This window comes from Coffea eugenioides, chromosome 10 (genome assembly GCF_003713205.1).
Source record: "Coffea eugenioides isolate CCC68of chromosome 10, Ceug_1.0, whole genome shotgun sequence".
NCBI lineage: Eukaryota > Viridiplantae > Streptophyta > Magnoliopsida > Gentianales > Rubiaceae > Coffea > Coffea eugenioides.
The window spans coordinates 37,417,083-37,431,328 of NC_040044.1; the positions used below are offsets into that span (position 1 = coordinate 37,417,083).

The following is a 14,246-nucleotide window of genomic DNA, read 5'->3' on the forward strand; positions in this document are numbered from 1 at the left end:
ACAATATAACTATGCAATGTGGTTAGTTGAAATACGAATAGTGTCATTACTTAAATACTAAATCAATTGACGGCTTAACCACCCTGCACAAAAGTATAGAGGGATTACGTGGATAAATGTAAAAATTACAGGGGGTAAAGTAAGTATTTATACAAATCATAAGGGAATTACTTGGATATTAAGATTTTATCACAGGGCCTTTTAAAGCACATTTGGTATGAACGCTGTAATTGATTGTGCATTCCATCCATTTTTTCACTTTACATAAAAGCCATAGGGGGTTATGTGGTTATTTTAAAACCTTAGGACAGGTCATTTGGCATTTTGTAAAACCACATAGGGGTATTAAGTAATTTACCCTTTTTTATTTCACTTCCTTTTTTTTTTATTTGGGGCAATTTAAGCTTTATCACAATTTAGTAGTCCAATATACTAAATAGGAATACCACTTTATTTTTGAGTATTTATTTGGGTGATTCAATTGAACAAATATACTTTTATTATTCAAGCGAAATATGTCAAAAGTTGTATTCACTCTAATGCTGTCTTTGGTTCCTTAAATGAAGAAAAATTAATAACATGGCATTCGATTTCTCTTCCCTGGGCTGGCTACTCCTACTGCTCCCTCAAACGCAGTTTCCCATGGTCCCTCCAGCTCCCCAGCTCCACCTCTAGTTTTTTTGATATCCAAATCTCTTTTAACCAATCTCATTTTTAACTTTTTTGTGTTTGTGATTAAAAGTGGCCCTCAACCATCTTTTTCTTGATGCATTTAACAAGAATTCCAAGTGCATATTCATTTGGTATAAGAAACCACTGAAGGCTAAATCGAAGAGATTGGAGATTTTTTTCAAGGGTGGTTGCCCTTCTCGGTATCTTCTTAGCCTTTGATTTCTTCTCTCCTCTTCTCTTCTTCAGGTACCGACAACTCTTCTGTTTATTGTTCATTTTTCTCAGGGTTTATTTCACTGACCACGCTTCTGTACTATTGCTAGTAATAATTGTCACTGGAACCAAAGAGAAACTGCTGCCATGATCATGATTAATTAGTGAATTGCTATTGATTTGGTTGTCAATGATGGAGTTGCTATTGATTTAGGTGAATCTTAAACCAACAACAAAATTTTAGATTTTTTTTGGATGAATAAATGTTTGAATTCTGATCAAGAAGACTTTTGTTGTTCACTTCAATAATAAAACCGTGCGTGGTTTGGTATGATTAGATTGTAGAGATAAGGGCTGGGTAAATGCTTGGGGAGGAGGCACTGTCAGGACTGTGGGGAAGCTGTGAAGAGATGGTGGTGTATTGTTGTAAATTAAAAAAATAAAGGGTGTTCATTGTAATATCAACGTTTAGACTCAAATAGTCTAAGACATATGAGAATTGAGAAAACATTCTTCCTGTATTCAAGTAGTTTAGCCAAAAGGTGATAAAGATAGATGATGGGTAGACCAAATATGTTGTTTAGTTTGACACGCATTCGTTTATCACCGGGTCTGGTCCAACTGAGGCTCCCTGGCCAGGGAACAATTTTAAACGCTTTATGGTTCCTGCAGTACAAGTTTTCTTTGAAATCCAAGTAACTATGTCTAGTTTTATAGATTGGTTGTCTTGGTCCAAAGTATCCGAAGATTTGTTTATAGATGGTCAAGCTGGCAACTTGATTGTTTAGTGCAGTTTGTCAACAAATGAAATTTCTGGGGAAACTGCTGCACTCAGAAAAATAAATGGTTTTTAATGACTTGGAGATGTCAATCGGCAAGCATTCTGCATATTTTAGGGCCATTTACTCCATTACTCCAAGGGCTGGAAAAACCAAGGGCCATTTACTCCATTAGAAAGACATAGCTGAAGTAGCAGCAATGAGTTCTCCTGGGATTCAACATATCTCACAATGTTTTATCAAACCAAAAAACACACCAGAAGAGGCAAAGCAACCGATTTACTTGTCACAGTGGGATCTAGCAATGGCTTGCGCCAACTACATTCAGAAGGGCCTTCTTTTTGCCAAGCCTCCAGCTTTCGACCGTGAAAACCAGATGGAGGACCTCCTGGAGAAGCTCAAGGAATCTCTTGCTCTCGCCCTGGATCATTTCTATCCATTAGCTGGTCATCTTGCAACTTTGAAACAAGAAAATCCCCCAATTTACTCCATCTATGTTGATTGCACCAATAGTCCTGGGGCAAGATTTGTTCATGCATCCTTGAACTCGACCATCGATGATATTATTTCACCAATTGACGTCCCAAAAATTGTTCAATCATTCTTTGATCATGACAGGGCTATCAACCATGACGGTCACACCAGGCCTTTGCTGACCATTCAAGTCACCGAGTTAATTGATGGCATCTTTATTGGTTGCTCTGCCAATCATATGATTGTTGATGGGACATCCTATTGGCATTTCTTCAACACATGGTCCGAGATCTTCAATGCCAAGGGGCAAAAGATAGCGATCTCAAGACCACCTATCCACAAGCGCTGGTTTCTTGAGGGGCATGGTCCAATTCTTAGCCTTCCATTCACCCACCATGATCAATTCGTACGAAGACACGAGGCACCACAAATGAGGGAAAGAGTTTTCCATTTCTCATCAGAGTCATTGGCTAAAGTGAAAGCTAAAGCAAATGCTGAATCTGACACCACCAAGATTTCTTCATTCCAAGCATTGTCAGCTCATGTCTGGAGGTGCATCACAAGGACTCGAAATTTGCCACCTGATCAGGAAACAAGCTGTATGATGGCAATCAATAACAGGACAAGGTTATGTCCGCCTGTGCCTCAGGAATATGTAGGTAACTGTATTCAGGCGGTGAGAGCAACTGCTGCAGCTGGTGAGTTGCTTGATCGCGGGCTCGGATGGTCTTCCTCGAAATTGCATCTGGCAGTGCACAACCATACAGATGAAATTGTACGCAACTGGGTTGAATCATGGCTGCAATCGCCCGTCATTTACCAAGCGGCTGAGCTCATTGATCCTTGCAGCGTATTGATCGGAAGTTCTCCAAGGTTCAACATGTATGGCAATGAATTTGGCCTAGGGAAAGCAGTAGCAATTCGTAGTGGTTATGCAAACAAGTTCGATGGGAAAGTTTCCTCATTTCCGGGAATCGAAGGAAGTGGAAGCATTGACTTGGAGATATGCCTTCGACCACATTCCATGAGTCTTCTTGAGTCTGATGAGGAGTTCATGGGGGCTGTCACTTTATCAAGCTCAAGGGACTAATCTTGGAGTTCCTTCAGTGTTTAAAAACATTCAGATCAAATCTTGGTTTCTGCCTTAATGCCTTTGTTGAAATAATTCTTGAATGGAAGTATCAATTTTAATTTAAAATTTTGTTTATAAGTTCCAACTCGTTTTAGTACTAATCATTGGATTTCCTAAATGAAGGCAGAGGAGAAACAGCGATTACGTTGAGAATTCGCCTCAATACCTGCCTTTCCCTTCTGGTCTAAATCTAATTTTCCTTAGGGTCCAATTTCTGGCTGCATTATTCTGTATGAGGCATAAAAGATCTGTCTATCGTCCGTGTTTAGGCTGCATATAATATAGTTAGAAATTCCTATTGTTGGTTGTACGCAACGCAAAAAGATAAATCCATTTCTGGTTGGGGAATTATTCATTGCCACAAGGCTCCACTTCATCTACCTACATAGTTCTAGTACCTCAAGACTGTTGGCGCGAAAAAAAAAATAAAGTACAACGGAAACAATTTTAACACACACAAAAATACGTGGGAAGATGAGGGGATAACATACAAGCAAATATTTAATAATTTTATTAACTTAAAATTTAGCAATAACAATATCAAGTCGTAATTTTTCGCTTATGATTACTCACAAACATCAATTTAGAGACTTTTCCTCCATCTCACAACTTAATTCAACTCAACTCTTCAAGAAAGAGTAGTATTTATAGATCGGAAAATTATCTAAACAGACACAAATGTAAATCGAAACTTATTTGGACTTAGAGTTGACCATTGTTTAAACGACTTAAGCAAAATTAAAGGAAACTCCACGGACTTAGAACCAAATTTGTACTTGGACACAATTACTAAGAACTAGAAGGAAGCATTGAACTTGTCAAACCCACGCACAACTAAATAAACTAATAACGCTTGGTTTAAGATATTCTAACAGAAACGACGTCACGGAACTTGATTAATGACTACTGAAGAGGATTGAGAAGGACATTTACGCACAAGAACTATCTTTTAGCAGAAATTAGCTTTTTCCTTTTTATATTAATTATGCTTCTGTACTGTGGTTTGCTTTGTTAAACTGATCGATGAATGTTTGTTGGACACGAGAAAGCATTGAAAGTATATCACCGGCTCAGGGAATACGCTTAATACAACATGGTTAAACATGCACTCGATGATGAGCATTGAATTAACCAAATTAGTAATAATTTCTTAAATCTTGGTCAACCATTGGATCAAAAATTAATGGAGTTATATTCTATAATCTTTATATACCGTTCTATCTTTTGGTGGAAGAGAAATAGTTACTGCTAAAGGAATTATTGCTTTTGGTGGAAGAGAAATAGTTACTGCTTTTCGTCCAACTACAAGCACTAGTTGCTGTTTACCTGGTCAACTGATCATGGCTCATCAGTCATCAACCCTTGAATCTTCTTGGAGTATGCGTGCCTCCACATGTCAACAAACTATAAGGCAAGCTCTTCAAATCCAAGTTAAAATAATGTCCATCTTTTGGTCGGTGATCTACAATTCCAAAGTTAAATTTTCTGGCAATGAATCCTTATCCTCCTGTGGCACGGAGTTTGTCTACATTAGCTCAGTAGAGTCAAGACCATAAAATTACCCGTCAAAACTCATAATTGTAAGAATATTTATGTGGCCTACATGATCACATATAATGTTATTAAAATTACTTCCCATTAATTAGCTATAATTACCTCCCATCGGTTGGATGTGGGAGGGGGGAGGGACATCCCTCCCATATCGGTTGGATGTGGGTTCTTTAACCTGGGTTTAAAATCCACAGGACTCTCGTCCTGTCATCAATTGGTTGGACGTGAATTTTTTGTGGGTCCCCCTTAGATTACTCTTAACTGGGTCATTTAGTCGCTAACTTCCTGAGTGTTTGGTGTGTGAGTTTCTATCTCTTGACAGAAAAAAAAAAAAAAATAGCTATGTTAAGGTATCTAGACTCTTTCATGATATTCAATTAGTAAGTTGAGTCCATTTATGACTCAAGACCCAGATGGAAGCTATAAAAGAATTTGTGCATTTAAAGAATGGAACAGAATATTCATAGATTAGTGAAGCTTGTAAAGCAATAAGAGTGTAGTCGAGAGTTAGTAGGAAGTTTACAAAAGATAGTTCCAAATTTTTTGAAAGAATTTAACTTGCATGCACAATACTCATATGTGGGATTGACAATCCAAATAAATTTCCGACTAATGATTTTTGAAAAGACTTACCGAACAGTGAAAGTGTTAAAATCTCTTTTCAAAGACTGAAAGTCATACTTAGTGAATGCATTGTTTGTTAAAACTGCATTCATGAAGTGCATTCTTTCAATTGCATCATTGGTCGAGAGCTATTTGGAAAAAGTAGTGTTATTTGAGTAATAACTTGGAAAACCAACGTGGTTCCAAAGCTAAACAATTAGACAATCAAGGCATTGAACCTAATCACCAAGAATAATTAAAATGGCATCTCATATTTCAATAGCATTTATCGCCCAAACAAAACTGATCTATTAGCAAACCAAATAGGAAGAAAGTTATTAGCAGACGGCTAATTTGAAAATTTCTAATTTCCATGGCTAATTTACTTCCTAAGTATCCATAAATTGGAGGGTTTATTTGAGTGCAAGGTATTTACTTCTAACACATTACAGATTGCAAGTTGCAACCATCTAGGAGATGCAATCTCATAGTTGAGAAACCAAAGGAAAATTGAAAAGAGAAATTTGAAGATACAAATTGACATGAATAAGCTGAAACTTTTTAGCGATATACAAACATACACCAAACTTGTGCATAACCCATTTCGATTAATGTAAATTAATTTTGAATTGAAAGCAATTAAGATTAATGATCATTGATTTAGCAATATTAAAGTAGTGCAACTTCAAGTATTAAATCTATTCATCAATCAAACATAGCTACACATTAAATAGTACAGTTTATATAACGAAATTATTGCACTTAAGCAGCTGTTCTAAAGAGTACAAGTCTCTCTTTTTTTTTCTGTTTTTGGGAAACTAAGGAATATAAGTTCAATTTATACATGTAACTACCGATAAGATCCAGTTTTTTATAATTAATCACTAAGATATTCAAGGCACTGACTTTTCTATACTAAACTTTTAATTTAATACAAAAAAATCAATTCAACCATCTATATTACTTCATGCAACTATTAAACAGTTGTAAAAAATATTTAGGTTTAAGCACACCATTGGAGATTCGAATCCAAAGGTTAACATAGTCACAAAAAATATTTGGACCGTATTCTATCTCACACGATCAGAGTTGAAACTAACCTAGACCAATAGCATACACAATTGAATTCACAAAATTGTCCACCCACTCAATGTCATCCCAATCAGTACAGAGTATAGACAATTAAGGTATTGAACGTAGTCACTAAGAATAATTAAAATGGTATTTGAATAGCATTTATTGCCTCAACAAAACTAATTCATTAGCAAACCAAATAGGAAGACGGAATTAGCAGATGGCTAATTTGGAATTTTCTTATTTCAGGAGTTGTTTTAAAGACTATAAGTCTTTTTTTTTTCTTTTTTTTTTTGGGAAACTAAGATATATAAGTTCAATTTATATGTATAACTGACGATAAGATCTAGTTTTTTTTTAATTAATTAGTAAGCTATTCAAAGCACTAACTTTTCTATGCTAAACTTTTAATTTAATGCAAAAAGATGAATTTAACCGTCTATATTATTTCATGCAACTATTAAACAGCTGAAAAAAATATTAGGTTTAAGCACAGCAATAGGGGTTCAAATGCAAAGGATTCAGGAAAATTAACTACGCTATAGTGTTGTTTGTGGAATTAAGAGTAGGAGTGTGTCAATTTGGCGATGAGAAGGCAATAGTTTATAATATATGTACATACATTGCATTCTAGTAGTTTGTACATTAGCAAAAGCTGTTTAACAGAGACATGCAAGACATGCAACTTCAGAAGCTCCCAATTGCTTCCACGTAAGCTAACAACACCATCGTATCTGTCCAACACCCAAACATCAAAGTGAAATTTCATAATTAACCACCTACTGATGGTGCCCATACGGGACCATACTTCTTATGTGATATCAGCCAACTCCCCTTTTTATACTTCTTAGGATATACAGAGGCTCTTGGTCCCTGTCTCCGCTCTGACCCACGTTTGTCACTTTACCCATCACCAAGTACAAACATAATAGAGAACCACTGACCTTAGCTCAGTGGCCGTCAAGGTGGGTCTTAAGATCCTGTTTGGATTGTAGGTGAGGGTTCAAATCTCACATGCAGTAAAAAAATTCAAAGGTTGTGCCAAAACATTCTCTTGGTCTAGTAAGGTCTGTGTACCTATTAGTCCTAACACAAAGTTTCTTTAGACTCCCCCTCTCCTCTAATTTATGATAGATAGGTTATACAATAGTTGTCATTTTCGAAAAAAAAAATACAAACATAATAGAGTTCTGGAGGGTCCTCGGGCGCAGATCGGCTGGCTATGGGATAACCTCATTAGGCTCCAGGTCATGTGGTCGATTCTGACTCTCCTACCCTCTCGTGTATCCTTGGGGGGCGGGGTGTACGGATGCAAGGAGATTAGTTTGACAAAGTTGGGATACTCCCTGTATTGAAAAAAAAAAAAAAAATAGAGTCCTGGAGCACTTGCAAGTTGATCATGTTCGGACGCAATCACGCATTCGAACAAAGAGCCTTTGCCTCTCTGCTTCAAAGAAAAGAAGGAGGTGGGGTCAGTTGAAGTACCTATAAAGTTTGGGGTAATTTTATTCCTTGCGATCTACCTATCCGCTACTCTCACTGATCCTCTCATAAGGTAATCAGACCGGCAAGTTAATTGTGATTTTGCTATCCATAATTAGACAAAATATGTCTCAAAACATTTGGTGTGTTAAGATAGGAACTATAGCATTTTGTGCGATGTGAATGAGAGATAGAAAAAATGATTTAAAATATAAAAATATGTGTTAAAAAATATGTTTATAATACAAGTAAATAATTTTTTGCAATCCATCAAAACATGCCCTTAATTGCTTGATTGCTGTCAAAATCAAGATGTAGTTCATCACCACTTGATGATCACTTGAGAAGGCAGCAAATATTGCTTCTATATTTTCTAAACCTTTGTTTATTGCTGAAAAAAAAATATCGCAAGAATGTTGACCTGACAGGGAAGTAGTATAAAACTACGCGTACTAGGTTGATAATTTCTTTGTTTATTGCTGAAAAAAAATATTGCAAGAATGTTGACCTGACAGGAAAGTGGTATAAAACTATGCCTGTTGGGGAAATTTTTTTTTTTTTTTACAGTGTTGGGTCGCCGGGCTAACTAGGCCCAGCCGCTAGCTGGGAATTTTCTTGGTAAGCTGCCGGGCTGTCAGCCGCTTGAAATTTTTTTTTTAATTTTTTTAAAATTGTTGGGCTGCAGGGCACACCGGCAGGCAGTTAGAAACCTTTCAACATTCTATTGCCCCCCAAAATACAATTAGCTTGCTTCCAATACCAAATGGTCAAAGCTATATTTTGTCACATCAAAATAATATAGTCAAAATAATATATTTTGCTAATAAAATATAGTTTTTTTAAAATGCCAAGAGTGTATATTTAAAACTTTATTGAAGTTTTCGCATGTTACAAAGACAATATTTTTCTTTATTGTAAAGTGTTTTGAGCTAATTTATAATCATTTACATAATTTTTAATTTTTAATTTTTAATTTTTTTTGTCTAAATCGACGGCTTGGCAACTAAAAAGATACAACATGTTAAAATTTATATATAAACTTGTTTTGATTTTTTTAAGTTAGTCCAAAAAGGTATTCCCATGGTTATAAATTATTGCAAGTTGTTTTTAAGAGTACCATAATCATTCATAATTTTAAATAATTTAAATTTTTTCTGAACCAATGACACAAAAATGTTAAATATTAAAATTTTCAAATATTAAATTTTCATTAAAGAACTATATCGATCAATTTATAAAATTTTAGCAATAAATTTGGTGTATTATGACAATTAAGAAATCACAAGAAAAGGGCAAATTTGAAATGAAATTATATTCTCTCTCCCAAAATGTATAGAAGACCAATCCTTATTAATATTTAGTTGAAGAAACAAACTTTCCAGACTGGGGTTTTTTTTTTTTTTTTTTTTCAAAACGATAACATATTCCATTTCCAGAAACTAATTACACTGTTGGATTGCTCTTACATCTTTTTTAGCTAAACTAGTAAGCCATATTGGAAAAGATTCTTTCCAACAAATTTCATCATACAAGCTTATGACAAATTTTGCCAACTTATGAGACACACAGTTACCATCTCTTCTAACAAATGAGAAGTAACATTCATCAAAACCTTGGCTTAACATCAGTATATCAGCTAAGATAGTCCCCGTAATTGGGTCTTCAGCATTCCTATCCTTGAGCTTATCAACCATCAGTTTACAATCGGATGGATTTCCACTCTGTTCCAGCCCCTCTGCTTTATGGGGTATTTAAAACAAGGGAAATTCCACAGCCTCTTTAGGAATTTTAAAGGAACCATTCCTTCAGTGCAAATCCAATTTATGGATGCCGCGTTGTTTAGTCATGGTAGAGTTTGCTACATAGTAAATTTCCTCCCAAGTACATGACAACCTGCTATAATAGGTTATGGTCATCAATTTGTATGATAGATGTGTTTTATCCTCTAAGATATCAAATTAACAAAATAACTACTAATTTGTATGTTCAAAAATATAATTATATTTTTTAATGCCATAATATCCTTGACTACAAAGAAAGTCCTGTAAACTGAGATTCATACTGTATCATTTCATCTATTTTTTTTTTTTGGTTGCCTGCCACGGTATCCAGGGCTTTGCCCTGACAACGGAAAAAAATAGATGAAATGATACAGTATGAATCTCAGTTTACAGGACTTTCTTTGTAGTCAAGGATATTATGGCATTAAAAAATATAATTATATTTTTGAACATACAAATTAGTATCATTTCATCTATAAGAAGGTACCAGCAATTCTAATTTTCATTAATGAAAATAAAAACTAAAAAATACAATATTATTAAAATTTTATATTATAAGTTATTGATTATGTTAGTACAAACCAAATTGCAAGAGACAATTAAAGACTTTTATGTAAGATGGGATATAAGATTTTTTGTGATCATAAAATAGTTGTAAGAGATAAATGTTCTGAGTATATTAGTGCCAAGTAAATTGTTAAATTTGTTTTAGCGTTCAAAAGATCATTCATCTACAGTATTAGCATTGTTAACTATAAAAAAAAAAGTATTATGAAAAGTAAAATTTAATAGGATTGTATATTGTAAGAGCTACTATCTAATTGTTTGAATACAGATACTATAAGACATGGTAAAAATTATGTCTTTTTTAAATTACTAGTATGTTAATATTCCACTCCCATGGTATGTGCTAATGGCCATAAAGTAATTATAAAATACAACCTTGTGATAGAATATAAGTGCCAAAAAGAACTCAAGTTTTATAATGTCCAAAAGATCAATAGGCTATGATATTAGTACTATTAGATACTAAAAGAAGTACTATAAAAATCAAAAGTAGTATTGTCCAATATATTGAAAATATACTGTCCAATTGTTTGAATAATAATATTATTAAATATGATAAAAACTGCTTCCATCGTGATAGTGTTATGAGATTTTGTCCAACGATTGTATTAATAATGATGAAATTGTTGTAAACGACATATTTGATGAGTATATAGTGTCAAATAAATTGTTAAATTTTTTTTTTTAGCATTCAAAAGATCATTAATAATAGTAGCGTTAGTACCGTAAAATACAAAAAGAAAGTACTTTGAAAATCGAAAATAGTATTCGCGAATACAGTAAAAGCTACTATCTAACATTTTTTGTCTGACCAAGTTAGTTATTTTATTGACATATCAAGCAATCTTAATGTTGAAATTGAACTAACTTGTTACGAAGTCCTGCACGGGTGGTAAATGGTAATACAGAAAAGGGATAATTGCAGAAACCATCCCTAAGGTTTCTAACACTTGCACTGACCTCCCCTGAACTTACTAATCCTTTGCAAATTCAGTCCAAACGATTAAAATATTGTTTTAGGGAGTGAAATTAGAATTTTGTACTAGATTTACCCTTTGTGCTACATGTCTAATGAGTGACAAAGTACCACAAATTAATTAACAATTAATAAACTTTAAAGGGTATAGTTTATGGGCAAATACGCATTACTCATTTAAAATATTGGCTCTTTATGGATATTTTACTTTCAAACATTTAATTTATGATAAATATATCAATGTTTGTAAATAAAATTCAAAAAGTGTTACAATAATATTCTTACAAAAAGGAAATCGGTAGGTTATCTATTTAATATAAATTAAATATTTAAAAAAAGAAATGGCCTATAAAGTATTAATTCTTTATGATTTTCATCCATTAGATGAGTAAACTATTGGCTCTTTATGAGCATTTTATTTTGAATCTTTGAATTTATGGATGAAAACCAATAAAGAGCCAATACTTTACTCATCTAATGGATGAAAACCATAAAGAATTAATACTTTATGGGCCATTTCTTTTTTTAAAAAAATATTTAATTTATATTAAATAGATAACCTACCGATTTCCTTTTTGTAAGAATATTACTGCAACACTTTTTGAATTTTACTTACAAACATTGATATATTTATCATAAATTAAATGTTTGAAAGTAAAATATCCATAAAGAGCCGGTACTTTAAATGTGTAATGCGTATTTGCCCATAAACTACACGCCTTAAAGTTTATTAATCGTTAATTGATTTGTAGTACTTTATCATTCATTGAACATGTAGCACAAAGGGCAAATCTGGTATAAAATTCTAATTTCACTCCCTAAAACAATATTTTAATCGTTTGGACTGAATTTGCAAAGGATTAGTAAGTTCAGGGGAAGTCAGTATAATTTTTCAAACTATACAGAAAAATCAAACCCCAAAAAAGATACCACTTTAGTTTTGAGAATAGATTAGGGCAAGAACGGTCAAACAAGTTGATGGCCGACTCGGTTCCCTCACCAACCGACCAACCTACCCCAAACTGCCCTCCTTGGCCAGGCAACAATTTTAAACGCTTTTTGATTTAAGTAACTTCTATATATACGCTTTTGCCTCATCGCTGCTGTTGCTTTTCCCAAAAAGAAATATTTACCATATTGATAAGATACAAGACTTAATAGGATTTACAAGATTTGGCTAAACAAAACAAATCCCCCAGGGATTAATTTGGCGATTATTAATAGGTGGCGTATGACTTACGAAAGGTTGGCGACTTGATTGTTCGGTGCAGTTTGTCCACAAACTGATTTCGGAGGAAGGTGCTGAAGTCAATGAAGCAACTGCTTCGAAAGACTTGGACATGTCAACTGTCAACCATTCTGCAGAATTTACCTACCCAACCATTTAAACATGAGAAGAGAGCTGGAAAAACCAAAGGGCCATTAATTACAGAAAGACATGGCTAAAGTAGCAGCAGCAATGAGCTCTCCTGGGATTCATCATATCTCACAATGTTTTATCAAACCAAAAAACACACCAGAAGAGGCAAAGCAACCGATTTACTTGTCACAGTGGGATCTAGCAATGGTTTGCGTCAACTACATTCAGAAGGGCCTTCTTTTTGCCAAGCCTCCAGCTTTCGACCGGGAAAATCAGATGAAGGACCTCTTGGAGAAGCTCAAGGACTCTCTTGCTCTCGCCCTGGATCATTTCTATCCACTAGCAGGTCGTCTTGCAACTTTGAAACAAGAAAATCCCCCAATTTACTCCATCTATGTTGATTGCAACAATAGTCCTGGGGCGAGTCTTGTTCATGCATCCTTGAACTCGACCATTGATGATATTCTTTCGCAAATTGACGTCCCAGAAATTGTTCAATCATTCTTTGATCGTGACAGGGCTATCAACCATGACGGTCACACGAGGCCGTTGCTGACCATTCAAGTCACCGAGTTAATTGATGGAATCTTTATTGGTTGCTCGATCAATCACATGATTGTTGATGGGACAGCTTTTTGGCATTTCTTCAACACATGGTCCGAGATCTTCAGTGCCAAGGGGCAAAAGATAGCCATCTCCAGACCACCTATCCACAAGCATTGGTTTCCTGAGGGGCATGGTCCAATACTTAGCCTTCCATTCACCCACCATGATCAATTCATACGAAGACATGAAGCACCACAAATGAGGGAAAGAGTCTTCCATTTCTCATCAGAGTCATTGGCTAAACTGAAAGCTAAAGCAAATGCTGAATCCGACACCACCAAGATTTCTTCATTGCAGGCGTTGTCAGCTCATGTCTGGAGATGCATCACGAGGACACGAAATTTCCCACCTGATCAGGAAACAAGCTGTCGGCTGGCAATCAATAACAGGACAAGATTGCATCCACCTGTGCCTCAGGAATATGTAGGCAACTGTATTCAGACAGTGAGAGCAACTGCTGCTGCTGGTGAGTTGCTTGATCGCGGGCTCGGATGGTCTGCCTGGAAATTGCACCTGGCAGTGCACAACCATACAGATGAAATCGTTCGTGACTGGGTTGAATCATGGCTGCAATCGCGCTTCATTTACCAACTTGCTCAGTTCTTTGATCCTTGCAGCATAATGATGGGCAGTTCTCCAAGGTTCAACATGTACGGCAATGAATTTGGCCTAGGGAAAGCGGTGGCAATTCGAAGTGGTTATGCAAACAAGTTCGATGGGAAAGTTTCCCTATATCCGGGAATCGAAGGAGGCGGAAGCATGGACTTGGAGATATGCCTTTTACCACGTTCCATGAGTCTTCTTGAGTCAGATGAGGAGTTCATGGAGACTGTCACTTTATCAAGCTCAAGGGACTAATCTTTTAGTTCCTTCAGTGTACAACAATATTCAGATCAAATCTTGGTTTCTGCCTTAATGCCATTGTTGAAATAATTCTTGAATGGAAGTATCAATTTTAATTTAAAATTTTGTTTAT

General features: G+C 35.1%; 2 protein-coding genes across 3 annotated transcripts; both read left to right on the plus strand.

The window, feature by feature from the left end:
• Positions 1–614: 614 nt before the first annotated feature.
• Positions 615–3,450, plus strand: LOC113749467 (uncharacterized acetyltransferase At3g50280-like). Of its 2 annotated transcripts, none has more exons than XM_027293217.1 (2): positions 615–918; positions 1,595–3,450. In XM_027293217.1, the coding sequence occupies exon 2, from the start codon at positions 1,864–1,866 to the stop codon at positions 3,226–3,228; it is 1,365 nt and encodes a 454-aa protein (XP_027149018.1). In that variant the 5' UTR covers positions 615–918; positions 1,595–1,863; the 3' UTR covers positions 3,229–3,450. The 2 variants fall into 2 exon arrangements, with proteins under 2 accessions (XP_027149018.1, XP_027149019.1); XM_027293218.1 differs by having other exon boundaries at positions 1,679–3,450.
• Positions 3,451–12,737: 9,287 nt separating this feature from the next.
• LOC113749587 (uncharacterized acetyltransferase At3g50280-like) lies at positions 12,738–14,246 on the plus strand. Its single transcript, XM_027293375.1, has one exon. The coding sequence runs from the start codon at positions 12,743–12,745 to the stop codon at positions 14,126–14,128; it is 1,386 nt and encodes a 461-aa protein (XP_027149176.1). The 5' UTR covers positions 12,738–12,742; the 3' UTR covers positions 14,129–14,246.

Bases quoted from the DNA above. Each gene is read 5' to 3' on its own strand.
- LOC113749587 (XM_027293375.1), top strand. From the start codon at position 12,743: ATGGCTAAAGTAGCAGCAGCAATGAGCTCTCCTGGGATTCATCATATC.
- LOC113749467 (XM_027293217.1), top strand. From the start codon at position 1,864: ATGAGTTCTCCTGGGATTCAACATATCTCACAATGTTTTATCAAACCA.